General features: G+C 48.6%; 1 protein-coding gene across 3 annotated transcripts in view; it reads right to left on the reverse strand.

The window, feature by feature from the left end:
• The window catches only part of LOC8043066 (twisted gastrulation protein homolog 1), a 46430-nt gene extending 27879 nt beyond the window's left edge, over positions 1–18551 (reverse strand). The window contains exons 1-2 of one of the 3 annotated variants that reach the window (XM_029988359.4): positions 18525–18551; positions 4755–5372 (exon numbers count right to left, since the gene is read on the reverse strand). Coding sequence is in view for 2 of the 3 variants with exons in the window: in XM_029988355.4 (XP_029844215.2) it covers positions 4755–5531 (777 nt within the window). In the remaining variant the exon portion in view is untranslated. Of the gene's footprint in view, positions 1–4754; positions 6029–18524 lie in introns of those variants that run through there. The other 2 variants (XM_029988355.4, XM_042287524.1) reach the window with 2 other exon arrangements.
• Between the last annotated feature and the right edge of the window lie 281 nt (positions 18552–18832).

An 18832-nucleotide genomic window follows, 5' to 3' on the forward strand; every position in this document is an offset into this window, starting at 1 on the left:
CAACGTGAAGCCGATTTGCAACTTCGGATGTTGCATCACGGGCCAAATGCAAACGAAAGGCTCCCGACACACGTGCGTGCGTACGACGTGGGAAAACTCCCAGATTAGGCATTCGACCAGTTTCGCATCGTCTGCAATACATTGTACCTCGTTTCACCTGAAGTCCAGACGCAGCCGACGCTACGAGCTGATGTGACCAATCAGACAGTGTCAAAAGCGCACCATCATGGAGTTCGTCATGTTTCTGTGCGTGTTCTAGCGTCGCTGAACCAATCGTGAACAGAAAAGGCACAGTGAATTGCGCATTTGACGTTCCTCGATATATCCGATTAGTTCGTAGCGTCGGCTGCGTCTGACAGAGATGCTCATCTTTGATTGCTGCACCGCGGTGCGCATCGGGGCGCCGAGGTGCGCCCCCTCTGTGCGCCCCCTCGTCTTCGATGAAATGCACCGGTGCGCACCGGACGTCTTCAATAAACGGGGCGCACATTCACGGTGCGGTTTTCCGTTGCCCCAACGCGCACCGAGAAATTCGACGGTATTCGGAGGTGCAATCCCAACAAGGATTGCGACCAGGAGCTCATCTGATATGATATGTTCAAAGTGAAAAGCTTGTAAGGGGTATTCACACGAGGGAGAAAAAACCCCGGCACGCGCATCCCACGACGAAAACGTCAGGCTTTGCAATGTGCAAAAGCCTCGCATTTTCATCTCGTGATGCGCGCGTGCCGGGGAGAAATCCCCGGGATTTCTCCCTCGTGTGAATACCCCTTACGGGCAGTGAGAAACGCGAGGTACGCGTAATAGCGCTCACTGTCGGCCAGATTTAGAGGGCTCAACCGTATGCATCCATTGATGCATCTAATCGGCGCAACTGACGCAGTGCATTGCAGTGTACTTTGTCTTCGGTATTGCACCGACTCCGTGCGACACCACCGAAGAGCACTGCGCACTGTTCTGGCTTCGGGGAAATTCTGGTGCACGCTTATAGAAGGCAACGTTCCCTGAATAGTGGCTCCAAAATTTCTCTCGCATCCTTACAATCGCGTGCAACCATTAAAAGGACACTGACACCCCCCCCCCCCCCCCCCCTCAATTTTTTTGTTTTATTTTTGCGAGGCGATTTAACATGGGTGTCAGAAGACTACTCAATCAATATTTTGCTACAGCGTCAAGTATGTTTTTAATAAAGTAAACAACGAAACTGCTTAGAACCGTAGCCAAAACTGGACTGGGGAGAAAGAGGAAATAAAAAGGCGTTTTTAATATTGAGTGTGTGCCTTGATAACCCACGACTTTGATTATATTTGGTGGTTGCGTTTTAAACCATAGAAAACGGCACGTGACCGCGGAGAAGAGAGTGAGCGCGGCTCAAACCGGCCAGTTCTCGATTGGCGGTTTTCGGGTGGCAAGAAAACTAACCTCGAGCTGCAAATTGTGTTCTGGGTAGTTGGGCTCTCATGTGTCATGTACAAATAAAAACCTTGGCGAGCATAAATACCCTGTGACGTCCCTATATTGTGACGCTATATATATATATATATATATATATATATATATATATATATATATATATATATATATATATATGTCACATTGCGTACAATTTAGAAATGTGGGGCCTTTTTTGTGATGAGGTTTGTCCAACGCTTCGGATGTACAAATGTACAGTTTTAGGAGTCACGGGCTCGCGACTGTTGCTCAGCTGTTGCAATCGAACCATCTGAGAATGACTGAGGGCTCAAGCTCGGAGGGAAAACACGACTATTGAAGAGGAAAACCTAGATTTCCGTTAGGCATTTCTTTTTTTCCCATGAAGAACTAAGGGGGAGAGAGATTTCCCTCAAATCGGCGGTCCCGCTCGGCGGTAAGTTACCAAGACCAAACAGAACGTGTCCGAGGTCAAAACTGCCTCAACCAGTGCGTAGAAGCGATTCACGCGAACCTCGTTCATAGACCATCGAACAACACCTCGGCATACCTAACTCCACGCTCAGACCCTTTCATATTTAGTATGCAGTAGGTGAGTGCGTTACGCAAACGTCCATCGCTTTCTATAGGATGTGGCTGGCGCAGAAGTCAGGACGTCCCGTCGATTTTGCGCGTCAATCATTCTAAACCTGTATCGCCTTCGCTAGTCAATGCCACGTGGCTTATGGGGAAGCGTTTTAAGCTGTTTTCGTGGCGGCTCTGGCGGCTCTTCGGCGTTGTCTTTCTCTTTCAACTTCCTCCGGAGCATAGAACGCGTCCTCCTCGACGCTAACCAGGAGCGCTGATGGAACGCACAGGACACGGAAACGTCTCGGATTTCTCCGACTCTCGCAGCGGTGTGCCCTTCCTCCTGAGCCCGTCGTCGGGTGTTTGCCGGGGAAGGGTCAGCGAGGTGAACAAACCACTCTCGCCAGGTGTCAAAGGCCGAGAAAATAGGCTCCCCTTGCGGCCTCGGGAAATTGCTCTCGCCTCTCCGGATGGCTGCGCCACAGCGAAACTTGAGCATCCCTTCGGGAGCCGGCCCCTAACCTACATTGCGGGGCGCACTGGCGAAGGCTGAGGTTCAACTGCACGCAATTACGGGGGCGTACGGCACGCGCGCTGCGGCATATTCCGCGCTGCCTGACGCTTTCTACTAGCCAAAATGACGTGTTTTTAGAGCCGATACGCGGACCCCCTAACGGACCAAAGATCCGGGGACCCGGCCAGGGCACTGCGTTGATCAATTCTTTATGCAGGTGGAGATCGACCCTCGGTGCGTTGATCGCGGCGAGATGCCTTGGTGGCGCCCTTCTATGCTTGTGATCCTTGCTACTTATCATCAGCTGCGAACCACAAGTTCGATGGTGCATGTAAAGAGCGCAGTGAATGTTTGGAGTCGCTGCATCCTTAAATCAACTCCGTCAAAGCTGACGTTCTGACAAAACCTTCATTTCCATCGATTAAAGCAGAAGTAATCCTACTATACTCTGTTTCACCTTGTGTTGTACCGCAGGAAAGGCTACAAGCGCGAGCTCCTTGCTCTAGGGCACATCTCGTCGGCACAAGCTCTCGAGCGTTAACAGCAGCTCCCATCGCTACAGCTCGCGCTTCTAGCCTTCTCTGTGGTACAACATAAGGTGAAACGGAGTATGAAGGCGACATAATGAGCTTTTGGCCAATCGAGTTCGTTTAAGAATTGTTTGCTAAGTCGTGGAGGGCGCGGTAGCACAGTAAAACAGCAATGACTTAAGCTCGAAGCAAAACACACCTACAAAGGGTCGAACCAATCGTTAGAGAATGAGCTCCGTGAAGCGAATATGCGGCAAATCACCGACGAACTGCGCCCGGCGGCACGTTCGCTGGCGCGCGGCGGTTCTGCCGCTGCTCTGGACTCGCGGGCAGAGGACCGCAGAGCGAACGCCGCGGTGCGAAATTTGTCGCTTGTTCGCAGCATTTTCGGTCCATCCGAATAGGCTAGATTTGGCCGGATGACACTGTTGAGGTAGTACACAGAGTGAAGTGTAGCTCGGAAAGCTTAAAATGAGCAAACATTTAAAATATGTATGTTCACTGGCGGCACAAGATGCATACACATCGCGACACTGTTAGCGCGAACACGACATCGGCGCATTTTCGCATTTTACTTCTAAGTAGTATTAGAGAGCACGAAATTTTATCGCTTACATTATAGAACTAAATGAGCTCTTTCCGTAGCAATAATAACTTGGATGACATCCCTTGGTTTCAAAGAGAAAAACTGGAAAAACCGGCGATCGCTTGTTCGCGCTAACAGTGTCGCTCTCTGTACGTACAGTGAAATTTGTAACAATAAAGTCCAGCTCGATTCGCTATATAATCAAATAACGTTTTTTTTTTCTTTTTTTTTTTTTTTCATTCCAGATGTAATTTCAAAACGAACTTTGGAGCAGTAAAAGAGCTTGGTGCCGAGCAGTTTCGAATCTATACTTTGGAAGCACCTCCGCTGTTCTAGAGTTCCTTCTTTTCCGTTTCCTTTATCGCGCACAATAACAGCGACAAGTGGCATTACGAACTCGGGTGAACTTGAGCAAGCGCGCAACATGCGCACTTTATTTCCTGGGGATATGATATGTCGCGGTTGTGAACGAGATATCCGCCCGGTTCCCGCACCGCCATTTGTCACGCTCGGTGCCTTCTTTAGAAGACCAAGACGGAGGTGACCTAAGTTTCCAGTCATCTCGCGGATAGCTTCGAGGCAAGAGTACCCCCCTTCACCGCGCATGTCAGAACCACGACCAACTGTCAGAAGTACATCGGCGTCAACAGTTGCTAACTTGCGAACCAGCCAACGCACTGACCTGTCACGCTATAGCACTACACCTAAAATGCATCAAATACCTGTGCCGCACCAAAGAAGGGGACAGGGGAATACTCGTGGTCAAACTCTTCCCCCGTCCCGAATCCCGGACGGAACTTCGATGCTGCTCGTATTAGTACGGTGCACGATGCACTAGCAACGGCAACACACTTGAGGCCCAGTAAATCCCGAAACCTCTCGAAACAAATTTCCGGCGCCGCTGCTGTCCCTGACTGGGGTCAAGTGGACAGCACCGACGCTGGACGTCTACCGCGAAGGCTACGAGCGCGAGCCCCTCGCGTTTGATCGCACCTCGGGAGCACCAGTCAAAGCAACACGCTCGCCTTCGTAGCCTTTGCGGTTAGCCCATGACACGCGCAGCACTGGTTCGCCGAGTGGCGAGTGATCGCGGAGTGGCCGACCGAGGATGGGTCCGAGGGCTCACCTGGTCGTTCTTCTGGAGCCAAGGTGAACGGTCGCGGCGGCCGCCGTCATCGCCGGACCAGCAGCCGAGCAACAGGCGCGTGCCCCGTTTTCTGGCGCCCGTGGAAACGGTCCCCTGGACGAGCACTCTCCCTGGACGCGCGCGAGCGACTGGCGCGCCGACGGCGTGCCTCTCGGCCGGGCCCCTTCCCGTCAGGCGGTGGGTCGTTCTCGGAACGGTCGGTCCGCCGCTCCCTTTCCGTTCGGCTGTTTCCAGTTGCCATTTGCGACGGCGGACGCTTCGTGTGCGCCCGTGCGGCCGCTTCCAGGCCGATTGGGCGGCTGCGTCGGCCTTCCCGTCCCGCGAGCCGCTGGATCGTCCGCCCTCGGGGGAAGGGCGCACCTGCGGGGGGTTCTGACCCGGGAGGGCGAGATTGCCCGCATGCCCTGGCCTCCGGCGCAATCGCTTCGCGTGAACGTCGCTTCCGACGGCCACCGCAGGTCGGCCCCTTTCGCCCTCCTTCCCGGCGATCACCTGCCCGCCGCCGGGGGAACCCGCGACGGGGCAACGCCCGCGGGTACGTCTTCTGGCCACCGAGCGTCCGGGCTGGCCACGTGGCTGCCGCCGGGCTTCCGACGTCTTTGGGGGAGAATAAAGGGAAACGCGCGAAGGGACCTTCTGCGCACAAGGAGCACGTACATTGAGCGACGCTGTTAGCGCGAACACGGCAACGGCGCTTTTTCGCATGTTACGCAGACAGGGCACTCTGCCGAGCAAGTTTGACCACCTCGAGCACATTCCACCCTAATAGTGGTAGCTTTGACTGTTGACAGCGTTGCAGTTGTGAGAGAAAAGCAGGCGATCCTTTGTTCGTGTTAAATGTGTCACGCTGTACATTTCGCTCTCGATTGCGGTCTGTCGTGCTGCATTTTTGGCTGGCAGCTGCAGATGGTCAGTAACTGACCGACGAAAGCCGCCTTCGAGGCAAAGTACCGGCCTCCGGATTCTCTGTTGGCAGGTTCAAATCCCGGCTGCAGTTGGGCGGACAGTATTTCGGCGAAGACGCCGTTTAGCTGAGATTTGGGATGCGTGTCGAAAGATCCACAGGGGAACTTTTAAATTAGTCTTCATTCCTTCTCTGTGCCGTCAGACTCCCGTCGTAAACTTATGTATATATATATATATATATATTAATTAACATTTCCGGTGATCCATCGTCATCTCAAAGTACCAGCCGCCACACATCACGCGAAGTCCATATCACATGAGCGAATGACAGCGAACAGCGATAATTTAAGCGAATCGACGTTTTAGCGTTTTAGCGTGTTAACCCCCCCCCCCCCCCCCCCCCTCCTCCCCCGTCTTTCGATGAAATGTCGATTCGTTCGTTCAACGAGTGCCACCCATATCTAGAAACTAAAGAGGTGGATGGGCCAGAAACGGACGCACGGCGAGAGAGGGAGAGAGGTCTTATGTTATCGAATTGCAAGAGCATAATCTGTTATCTAGATTCGTGCCGATCGCGAGAGCGAATACAGTAGTCTGTTGACGTGGAAGTGTCCGGCCTAAATTTCCACAAAAAAAAAAGAAAAAAAAAAGAAACATGTGCCAGTAAAACAGTCAATCTGGTACCCTTTGTCCGTATCGTCCACACCCGAGAAGAACGGAAACATATCCAGCACACCGAAACTAATAAAGGTAAGGATAACCGCAACGTGACATAAGAGGATCCAGCAAGCAAAGAACGAGGGACAACATCGCGGTACGTGTTGGCCGTCGTCTTAACCGGTGGCGTGAATGCCGTGTAAACGGGCCCGACTCTATCAGTCCGCGTCCTCTTTAAGAATGTAGATAAGATTGTGTGAAACGGAAACACTCACGAGCCCTCTTAGATCTCTGGCGGAGGCGCGTATCGCGATCGCGTGCCCGTGTGCCTGTCGAAGCGATGAATTGCCCATCGCACAATGTTGAAATGGCTTACAGGGATTTTCTGTCTTCCTCCTTTCATATCTGAAAGCGTTGCGGCGTGTTCCAATAACAACAACCACACCTAAAAGTATTATGTTGATTTTTTTTTTTTTTTTGTTAGGCTCTAACGAGAAGGTTCACCCTCACAGTGCCTCCGTTTTGCACGCTGCAAAGATAGGCCCAGGCCGTTTTGCGAAAACTCGCTGCCACGTGAGACGTATGTGATGATCTCGTGACTCTTGCTTTGTGACACTCCAGCGGTTACCTGCGATACTTGAGAGCTCTGAAGGTGATATTTGTGGAAAAATTACGCGAGTCTTCAATAGTGTAATTTGAGTAAGGACAACGGTCAGCGGAGAAAAGCTCACCGCCAAACTGTCCGATGCGGAGCAAAGCTCACCGGGCTTTTGACGGATGCGGAGAAAAGCTCACCTACGAATCTAAGAATCGAGCGTTGACTCAAGTGAACTACGTTCACTCAACTTGCGCGCATGCTGTCATTCTGTACCTCACCAGGAGAATTATCTTTTTTAGATATGAAAACGTCCTGTAACACGTCAGGCTAAATCATGAAAAAATAATTTCCCTAGAATGATAATAATAATAAAAAGATAACGATGGAAAATATAATTAGTGTGGAGGGCTGCAGCTTCAGTGGTTTCTGGATATTTATTTATAAAATGACCATTTATGAAGTATACCGACGTTGCATTGCCAAATCTCCACATTTCACCATAAGCAGTGGTTTCAATTCTTACCTTATTTGAACTGAAAAATAAAAAGTCATATTTCCTCTGTCCCGGCTACGTCAGAATTAAATATGGTAACACTCACGCGAAACGGCCTCACGTAAAAGCGGAACAAAGACTACAGCCAAGGTGGAAAATAAAAAAATTAAGATGCCTTAAATAACCGTTTAAATCATTATTTAATTCAAACCGGTTTTACTAGGATGCTTTAAATGAAACATTTCCCCCAAAAATTCCCCCCCCCCCCCAAAAAAAAAAAAAAAAAAAAGTATATATATATATTACTGATTGTTCATCATTTGAGGCTTTGAGTATGCGCATATGTTATGTATTTAAATCAAATAATCATCACGCAATAAAGATTTATATTGGACTGAACACGAGAAAAAAACATTGGTCTTCGGAGCAAGCCGATGAGTTGAGCTTTATTTCTACCTTCGATTTCGTTCGTCATTAGGTACATCATTTTTGCAATCAAACCAAATCGCGAAAGATGGAAACGAAAACTTTGAAAGCAATCTCGTATAGCTAGAAAATCAGATCGCGAAAAAAAAAAGCCAATACAGCTTTTTCGCTAGCAAAAACCAACACCAACAACAAGCTAAGCTGTTTTTGTTCTAGTATGGCGAGGTTTTCACAAACAAAAAGTTGTTAAAATTGGAGCAATTAGTTTTTACGCATTGTTTTCACTGATCAGGAAAATTGATAAAACAATCTGCCATGTTTGAAAATGCATATAATGATAAATAGTCAATATTTCCTAGCTACGGTGATTATTTTAAATAAGATTATTCTGGTTTAAATAAAATGAATCTGATTTAAATTAAAAATAATAATAATTTCTTTATTATTCATTTTTTTTTTTTTTTTGCTATTTCGCCTACAGTAGTGCGACCCGATCTGAAGTGTGTGCACTATGTGACACTGTCAACATAAACAAGGAATGGGCTTTTTTTATTTTTACATTTTAGTGTTTGCCATTAAAACTACTACTGCGCTGCAAATTGCTCTTTCGAGACAAACTTGTGCATTAAAAGTTTAACTCTTCTCTAGGTAAAATGCGAAAAATCGCCTCGCGCTAGTTGTGCTGCATAGTGTACCACCTGCGTGAGAGCGGGTAAAACATTGGTAGCACTACTAATGATGACGACCACTTTAGATGCAAATTCAATTCGAGGTGAGCTTTTCTCCGGGTCTGTCAAAAGACTGGTGAGATTTTCTCCGGACCCGCAGAAAACTGAGCGAGCTTATCTCCGATGGGCTTTTTTCTCGTGAGCTTTTCTCCGGGATTCAAGGACAACACGCTGTGGCTATTCATGATGATAAACACCTGAGACTAATGTACACAGAAAAGGGGACTAACAGTCTTTTCCCGTGTGTTTCTCAACCTTTGCACGTTGAAAGCCGCAAAGAGTCATCGGACTCCTTGCGGCTTTCAATGTGCAAAGAGCGTACACGGCGTCCACTCGACGCGATTACCGGCGACTCGGCAACCGCCCACTCGCCGGAAACTTCCCCGGGCCGGAAACTGGGAATGCCCCCATCACACAACAGTCCGCTAATAATAGCTTTGGTGAGTAGAAAAAGAAGAGATATGTGCGAACACATGGTATAATATATAATTGTGATAACAGCGGGTTCGTCGGAGGCGAAGGGGACGGAGCAATCAACATATTCGTATCACGTCGAGAAAGAAACAGTTAATTGTTCCAGCGATGTGTGAAAACAGCTCGGTAGGCGTGGGCAGTGTAGCTGTGCGTCACCGGGGAGCGAAAGGTCATTATGAATTAAGTGTTTCGTCCGCTAACCCGAATATTGCGCGAGATGTACTTCATCGCGGCAATTACTGTAATGGGAAAGCTCTCACAGTTAGAGATTTTCTTCGCGGTTAGCTTTTTCGCTACCATCTGTAGCTTTCAGAACAAATTCTTCTAAAAAGTTTGCATCGTATCAGAAGCTGGAACTTAAAATAAAAACAGACACACACGTACAAAAGTAGTAATTAGGTTACCTGGCGGTTTTGGCCATCATCGGCGTGGAAGTCGCCATCATCAGTACGAGTCTGGCAGTTTGGCACCGCTGTCCTCTCCCCACTTTTTTTTCCTCTCTGCGCGAAAGGTTTAAAAATTCACTTCGCCTTTTCTGTGTTACCCGGCACTTTTGCGGAACACCGAGGAGCATAATGAGTTTCTATATGTATAGGGAGTATTCACTGGCGGCCATAGCTGTGTGCGTGAATGCTGAGCGCGTGCTGATGGCGAGCTTTCACAGTGCTTTTGCAACCTGCATTCCGCACCGTCAAGATTGCCGGTCTTAGCAGCCTATTGACGTGAGTTCGTTCTGAGCATGCGCTCTAAACAGCACCCACAAATATGACATCTAGTGAATACTCCCTTTAGTTACACGCGCCGCATGTGCTGGCGTCTGCAGTAGTAGCTTCTGAAGTAAAACGCTCAAACAAATGGCAATGTTTACGTGCACTAGTCACCGCCTTGTTTTCTACAATCCCTTAGATTTTTTTTTTTTTTTGTTGACAGCAGGGCGAGCGCGTCTTCGGTGTTTCAGTTATTTAGCAGAAGTCCCATTTGGCAACCTCAATACATGATCTTTTTCACGGTTCCTCATTGCATGCAGCACTCTAAAAAAAAGCCCGTGAGTCTGCTTTCCCGCACAACACTCGGAGAGCCAATCAGCACAACTTACGGAGGCAGCTCAGCGAATGACAATGCCGAAGCACATGTTTAGACCAAAAAACGCAGTCTGAGTTGTGACATTAAGCAATGCAAAACGTCACGCTTGCATTGCTTAATGTCACAACTCAGTCTGCGTTTTTTGGTCTAAACCAGGGGTCTCCAAACCCCGGCCCGCGGGCCAAATCCGGCCGGCGGAGGTCTTCTGACCGGCCCGTGACTGGCTGCGGTCCTCCCATTGGAGCCCGGCCCACGGCCCGCTTCCAGCACGCCCGCTGCTACTAGCGAAAAAATAAGCGCGTGTAAAACGGCGCCGCGGCGCGCACCAACCGCGTAAATGAAGTTACCAGAAAAAAACGAGAGAAAACTGCCTACCGTGAGGCGTGTCCTCTGGTCATATTAGTAATTGGACATTGTTAGCAGAATCCACACTCCTAGTCCCCTCTGGGTAACTAAGTACGTTAAAATTAATTTACGTCCCTGCGTATATTGGGCTTGATGTACTGTGTCGTAGCCATTAAATATTGTCAGCATAACTTCTATCGTTCTCACTAGTCTTCTGCCCTGTGTGAACGTGCCAAAGTTCCTATGCGCTCTGGTTTATGCTGGTATGTTTTCTGGGCTCCAATTATTGTGCGATGTCATAAGCAGCTAAATGATTAAATTTCATAACAAAGTGAATGCATTCATCCACCTTAGAATCTTTTTGCTTCGTGTTCACTCTAAATTTAAATATTGTATATTTAAATGCTTAGCCCTTTGATGCCCAAAACTTTACTTTAAATCCCGCACACCTACAAACGTTGGTGCGGATTTAGAACAGACAAAAAAGCAAAAGCCTGGTCTCAGAAAAAAAATTACCTTTATTTGTGAACGCATAATGATATGTTGCTCCTGAGCAACGTTGGGGATCTGCGGCACTACTTCACGTGAAACGGGTGAAAACGGTTGCGACTTCCGAGAAGGCACAGGTGCATCTCGCATTTTGCTTAGTACAGGAACGTGTAACCAGTTTTGCTGTATTTGCACCTTCTTTTCTAGTGTACTGAGGCCAGTGGTGTGTTCCATCATACCTCACATCATCTGTCGGTCTTGGTTTTAGTGGCCGAGTGATCTTGCTTGGAGACGCATTTTCATTTTCCAATGTGTCTGCCCTTCTCTCAAAGGCTTGGCCTTCCCGTGTGCCAGGGCTTGTGCGATTTGAGAACGGAGAGCGAGCAGATAAAGGCTTCTTTTGATGCAGAGTTGCGTGCAGTGGCGCATGTACGCGAGATAAATATTTATATTACTTCTTATTTTATGTGCAAAGATCATCTAACCATAAAAGGCATTCATATTTGAAGATTTTAGCCGCGGGTAAAGCGTAACAGATACGCCACCAATTTTTCGTCACCAATACCAATGCTACCCACTTATGCCAGATGTTGCTCCTCGGCAACATCATAGTTGTCAGGCTGCTACTGAGCTTTCACAAACTTTAAGTTTATTTTCACTGCGCATGCGTCTCTTTTAATCAATCAGAAGGAGATTTTTATCAAGGATTTGTTTCATTGTCACATCCTGCATTTGTTTTGATCGATGTTCGGTCACCTGGTACAGGCTTCCCGGACATTTCATCGAACGCCGCTTCGTCCAACGCCGTTTCCTCGAAAAAAATGGACGTTTCATAGAACGCCGTTTCATCGAATCGCTGACGGCCGTTTCATCGAATGTCTTTTAAATGAAAAGTGTGAAAGATGCTCTTTTATGCACGGATCGAGTGCATTTTCGTGTCATTCACCCATTTCATCGTCAGGTTTTTTAATGTCCAAACTTGTAGCTGTTACAATTTATTTTGATGCAAGTAACCCATGAGGATATTTGTACCGACCTTTATGTTTGTTTTGAACATTGCGCTTATCTGTTCACCCCCTCTTAATTACCCGATGGGCCTTGAGGGTATTGTAACAAATAAATAAAAAGTCGCACTCCCGGTAAAAGCGCACTCTAACTCATGGAGGTCAGAAGGCGACTTAGGTTTTGCGCAGGCGCAACAACTCCCAGCCTCTCATGTCTTTCTATTGATCCTTTTTTACTGCCCGAAGCTTTCAGTAGCTACAGCGGAAGTACTATTTCTAAAACTACAACAAAACATTTTTTGTTTTTTTTGTTTTAAGATTTAATGAAGTCAAAAGTAAGTACGTCACTTCAAAGTTTATCTGAAACCTTTCGGGGGTTCATGTGTTCGTGCGACAGCCATTCACCGTTTCAAATGATGAGCAATTGCTCTCAAAAATTCCCCCACAGCCATGGTCCGTCGGTTCTCATAAAAAAGGCGCACCTTCTCATTTCTTGCCGCTATGGCCTTCTTCTGTCGAGGAGGCTCTTGGGAACTCAGCGTCGCCTCCAGCTCGTCTTCCGTCAGTTCATGTTCTGCGGCGATGCGAGTCAAAAACTTCCAGAACCCGGAATGGGCACCGACCAGCTTCAGGAAGCGGGAATGCCACACTGGCGTTCGATAAGACGGCGTTCGGTAAAGCGGCGTTCGATGAAACGGCGTTCGATGAAACGGTGTTCGATGAAACGGCGTTCGATGAAACGGCGTTCGATGAAACGGCTTCGATGAAACGGCGTTCGACGAAACTGCGTTCGATGACATGTCCGGTCCCACCGGTACAGTGGCGGGACGAGGTCGCTCGCCGGTCCAGGCAGGTACGTGTAGCGGAAGAGTGAAAGCGTACAAGTGCCGCTCTCCGATTTTTATTTGTAGAAGCTCAGGTCGCCTCGGCCTTGCGGCTGATGGTGCAAATTGCATAGATTCTCGGGTTTCGGGGGAGAAAAAAAAATCATGTTTGGGTTGTTGCTCCTGGGCAATGCAGGGCATCAAAGGGTTTCGATATCTAGGATTATTTATTTAGATCTTCCTCATTTACATCTGTGCATTTATATTTCCGGCCCTCGAGACAGGGACAGAGCCTCCATCCGGCCCCTTAGCCAAAAAGTTTGGAGACCCCTGGTCTAAACAGATGTTTCGGCATCGTCATTCGCTGAGCTGCCTCCGTGAGTTGCGCTGATTGGTTCTCCGAGTGTTGTGCGTGAAAGCAGACGCACAGACTTTTTTTAGAGTGTGATTACATGCAAGTTATATACAAGGTGTAGAAAAAAATACAGTGTTTTTATAACCGCCAAAATGAAATACGCAGCATCGCCGAGCGCTCATTCTCCGTCCAAAATGTAGCGCTAGCGGTCCGAACCAGATGCCAAAGTTTCAGAAATGACCGTTGTTTTATTCAAAAGTTGTGGGGACCCTCTCCCTGGCTCCTCCGCGCTCCGTGACCTTGCCGGTCCCTGCCGCCGTACCGCCGGGCGCTCCTTGGTTCCCCGTGACCTTCCCGTTTCCTGTCGCCGTCCTGTCGCGGAACGTCCGAGCTCTCCGGGAGGAACGGGGCAAGCGCCCCCTCACCCAGCGCTGACGTTGGAGGGTCGGCTCGCAGCAAGGTTCCCGATTGGACGGTCGGCGGGACAAGGACTTGGGAAGGTCTTAAGAGGGGAACGGAGACAAAGGAAGAGAGCTTGGGCTGCCGACTACACAAGGGACCGGTCATGGAGGCGAGCTCGGACGGCGCCGGACGCTGGCGCAGGGAGTGCGGGCACTACGTCGAGTGGCGGACTCGACAAGCGGACCGGACAGCGACCCTGGACGACGACGTCCCCATGACGCGGTGGGGACGACCACCGCTGGGACTCGGAGAAGCTGCTGTGGCAGCGGACTCTCCCCCGGCCTCGCTGATAACCGTCCCCCGATCCCGAAACACCCGAAGGCAATGAGTGAGTGAATAAACCCTTTTGCCGAGAGCGAAGTATTGCAGTGTCATATTCATCCGGAGACAGGGTCTGAGGGAATCGGAGTTAGAAGATGCCCGCAAAGTTATAAGTGATTTTCTGAAAATTCCAATGGGAAAATGGAGCACCCCTATTCGAGAGCTCGGTCGGCCGCCATTTTCCCATCGAAATTTTCAGAAAATTACTTGCAACTTTTGAATAAAACAACGGTAATTTCTGAAACTTTGGCATTTGGTCCGTACCGCTAGCGCTACATTTTGGACGGAGAATGAGCGTTGGGCAACGCGTAATTCCTTTTTCTTTTTTTTTTTTACATTTTGTATATATTTAGTAGCGCGCTTTTGACCGAAATTCAGCTCACGGGTATCCTCTTCTGTCCAGGGAATTACGTGGGAACTTTCTCGAGTGGAAAGTGCGTCGAGACTCGAGAGTGCGAATCGGTTCCCAATCTTGGATATACCCGACTGCGATTGTGTGCGGTCACTGACAAGATAAGAACGGCAGATAGGTCTTCGAGCTGTCCCGCCTCCAGCGCGAGCTTCGTAGATGCCGTCGATAACACGTCGGCGTCTCGTGAACTTCCAGCGTGCATGCGCAGTGAAAGCACGACGGAAGGCAACAGGAGCCTACTGGAGGCAGCGCCCGGCTGACGTATAGCCGAACATGTGCGCCAGGGTTCGGCTGGGGCTCGTGTTCAATCAGCGCCGATTCAATCAGATGGAGCACGAGCACGCTGGCGCAGCTCTCGTCTGCTGCACCCCGCGTTCGATCCAAGAAACTCACGTGTGTGGTGATTGTAAACAAGTTGGATAAAGATGGACCTCTCATATTGCTCAATTTTCCCGCAAACAATTTCTTTTTTTTTTTAGGAATGTCGTGAAATGTATTTTAGTGAACAAAAGTTAGGGCGCAAACGAGCTGGTGAAGGTTTAACATAATTTAAGACAAACCCCCGAGACTAGGGAAAAGACGAAGGAGAACACAACACACACAGTCTCAAACGCAGCTGAATTTTGTTCCACAGAATGCCCCACAAACCAAAAGAAAAGAGAAGGAAAGTGAGAACACTCTTGACACAAACGCATAAGAGCTCAAAGGACTTGGCACAAAGCCGAAGGAAATTGCGTGGAACCTTACACCCGACCATCCTGAAAGCCACTCGCGGCCCTTCCGCCCCTCTCGGTCGTATTGCACGCTCGGTCGTAATGCGTCTATTGGCCGAAATGACAGTGACCCACTTCAAAACACCCAAACAAACACAAAACAAAAGACAGGAGACAAAAAGATAGACGGCCAGGGGCAAAACAACAGGACCGTGGGCAAAACCTTGAACAACAAAACACCTAAACGAATACAAAACAAAAGAAAGGACACAAAAAGATAGACGGCTACGGCTAAAAAGGAACATGCCGACACATAGTTAGGTAGGTGACCATGCTCAAAACAAAACAAGGCGATCAGATTTGTAGAACTTTGTATCTAAACTAAGGGACGGAGAATTAACTGCATTATCATGATTAATGATAGTGAGAGACTTTTACTAACCGTTCGTGGTCATACGGAGGTGGAGTGCCAAAGCGGTACACAATTGTTACACCCAATAACATGTTTTAACAATTCTGAGTAGGAATCCCTGTTCAACGTTTGTGTTCGGTTAAACGGTCATTGAGGCAACGCTTGGTTTGCCGTAGCACAGGCCACAATCAAAAGGAATGCTGTAGACTACACTTGACACGCAAGTGACAACTTTTTCTCTGTGAACAAATACAAATATTTGTTTAGCCTAAAATCATTCTTAAACACTGTACCGATACCGTAACAGTTGCCAACTGATTTAACCGCTTTTTCACACTGGAAGCAGATCCGCGTTCGCAGAGCGGTTGCGAACGCGGTTGTATAAAGATCCAGTACAATTGCACGCGCACTTGATGTCATCGGGTGCGCGTGCAATTGTACTGGATCTTTATACAACCGCGTTCACAACCGCTTTGCGAACGCGGATCCGCTTCCAGTGTGAATGAGCGGTAAGATTGTGGGAGACGCGAATGATGAGGCGCCTCATCATTCGCTGAGCTGATTTCCTAGACCGCAGAGATTGGCTTTTTGAGTGTTTTTCGGCTAAGTCGACGGGCAGGCATTTTTTAGAGTGCAGTTAACAAGTTTTAATTAATTTATAGACTTACGTGACACACTATCCCGTTATATCATGTCCCCCTGACGTATAATTCACCTGCACTGACCGCATTATTGTAAGTTTTATGGCTCTTTTTTCTTTTTTAATATGTAAATTTATATGAAAATGCAATATTTTACCGAATAGCGGCGCAGATGATGGAACGATGTTACCGGCCTTTTACAAAACAAAATAAAGTTCACGCGAGCATTGTGTGCGTTTCACGCCGCTTTGCGGTGTTGACCTGCAAACGCCGGCACTCTCTGCCTGCTTTACCCTGGACAGTCCGGCTCTACCACGAGAATAGCATTCTTTGGTTTCGTTATTTCTCAATCCTTGTCCTTTTATTGACCAAACCACACTGCGGTTGAAACAACCATAGTTTTATTACACTCGTTTTACGTTTTAGATAAAACGTACATGGCGCGTAAACACATGGCTTTTTTTTTTTTTTTTTTTTTTTAATGCGACATTTGACGCAAGCCGCGGGGTGTCGCAGGCACAAGTGTCAAAAAAAAAAACGTTTACGCCGACTTTTTTAGCGTCGCACTTTTTGTCAATTGTCGGTGCTTTTAAGTGTCAAGTAGCATCACTGTTTTCGAATGTTATGCGAACGAGTGCCACAAGAACAAAAAGACACGACTAGGAGCTTTCCGAGCCACAAAATGGACACTCGTGCCACACAAATGTTAAAACTGTGACACTTCCAAACTGGAGGACCAAATTTACGACGTGATATAAATCTTCTCGACAAATAAAAAAAAAAAAAAAAAAAAAGAAAGTAGAGAAAAAAAGTAGCGAGAGTGCCTAAACGGCGATGAGTTTGTGTTCCCATTTGCCCGAACACCCGGTAGAAAGGAGGGAAACATTCTTCGCTGGAAATACGCAACATGGGAAAACCCTCGAATATTCGCACATTCCAACGATACGCCGTATGTATATGGCATCATGTAACGCAGACGGTGACGTTAACAGGCAGGGGGGAAGAAACGTTGCGAGGTTCGGGTATCGCGTAATGGAAAAACGGCGTCAGATTCGAGACGACAGCCCGCCAGATGTCAAGGTTTGCGGCGATAAGAGATGAACACGTCTTGGGCTGTTCAGTGACCCCAACGCTTTCGCGTGCTCTATACACCGTACGAGGAAAACAAAGAAACAGTGCCACGGAACGGCTGTCACACGACAGCACTCTAGTTTGTTTCACTTCCTGTGATAGCGAAGCTCACGCGCACGCGCGTGCTGCTTACTCTGCACGAGCGGGCGTGCATCGCAGAGACATTGAAAGTCACGGTGGCCCGGAGCTCACTCTTGTGTGCCCGGTCGAGACTCGCCGCGAGGCTCCGGAGTGTTATCGAAGATATATGCGGAGGGCAAGTTCGTCTGCTCCTTGCGCAGGGGGTAGCGGTGACGTCAGAACGCCGAGCCCTGATTGGCTGATCGCGACCCCCTATCTGAGCGTCGTCTGCTCCTTTGCAACGTCGTCTGCTCGCAACGTCGTCTGCGTCTGTCTTACCATTCCTGCGACTTTCGAAAGTGCAGAGGCCAGATTCACAAAACGATCTTACGCCAAAAATGTGCGTAAGACAAAACTTGAGAACAAATTCGTATTCACGAAACGAAATTTTCGTAAGTTTTGCGCAGGTTACGACGAAATCCTATGACAGCTCCGAAGGTGTCTTACGCACTTCTTACGATCAAATCAGCATGGCCGACAGCGTCGCGGTCGCGACGACCAACGGACGTTTATTTTTCTACGTGCGCTTCTCACGCGTCCCGACTTCAAGCAGCAAGAAAAAAAGTAAAAAGTACTTAAAACAGACCACGAGGAACAAGAACGCTGGATCCACAAACACCCGGGAAAAGCTCCAACGGCCACGATTCCACCGACAACGACCAAGCGAGCACGGCAGATAGGCATAGCAGGCACTCCGACTCGGCGACCGTCTGCCCACGACCGGCTGGCGTGCTGAATGGAATATGCCCGCGCGACCCTTGTGAACCCTTCCCGTCTTATACTTTGATCGCTGACCTCAATTTTAGATTAAGAGGTCAATCTCTTCCTCTTGTCATCTCCTTGTTTTCCGAGGCAACGGTGACTCTCGCCGGTAAAAAAGCGGTGAATCTCCGACAGACGCAGGAAAGTAAAGCAGCCATCGCTTTGACTAGCAGACGTAAAGCAGACGACGTTAACTGCGCCAACCCGCCGACGCCGTTAAAGAGTGAGAAGTCTCGCCGCACACGAAAGGAGGGAAAAAGTATTTGGAAGGGAACTTGCGGACACTAACCACCCTCACTCTCGGTTCTTAGCAAACAAACCTCGGCGCCTCGGGACACCTCGCCAGTGAGTCCTTGATGCGCGTCGGCTAGTTGTTAGACAAAAACAACGTACCGCTCGAGTTATTTCGTCTGCCCTTTCTGAAAGGCGAAGTCGAGCTCGCTCGACTTCCGAAAGTTGCAGGAAAGGTAAGACAGACGCAGACGACGTAGCAGACGACGCTCAGATAGGGGGTCGCGATCAGCCAATCAGGGCTCGGCGTTCTGACGTCACCGCTACTTCCTTTTTCATGCGCAGAAGGCGAAAATGAGCCCACTTGCGAGGCGTATAGTGCCGGAGGCCGGACAACTTAAGGACCTCCCCGCCGTGCATCATCTGTCGGTGACATATATAGATAGATAGGTAACATACATCTCGTGACT

This window comes from Ixodes scapularis, unplaced genomic scaffold (assembly GCF_016920785.2).
Source record: "Ixodes scapularis isolate PalLabHiFi unplaced genomic scaffold, ASM1692078v2 PGA_scaffold9__187_contigs__length_104089568, whole genome shotgun sequence".
Taxonomy (NCBI): domain Eukaryota; kingdom Metazoa; phylum Arthropoda; class Arachnida; order Ixodida; family Ixodidae; genus Ixodes; species Ixodes scapularis.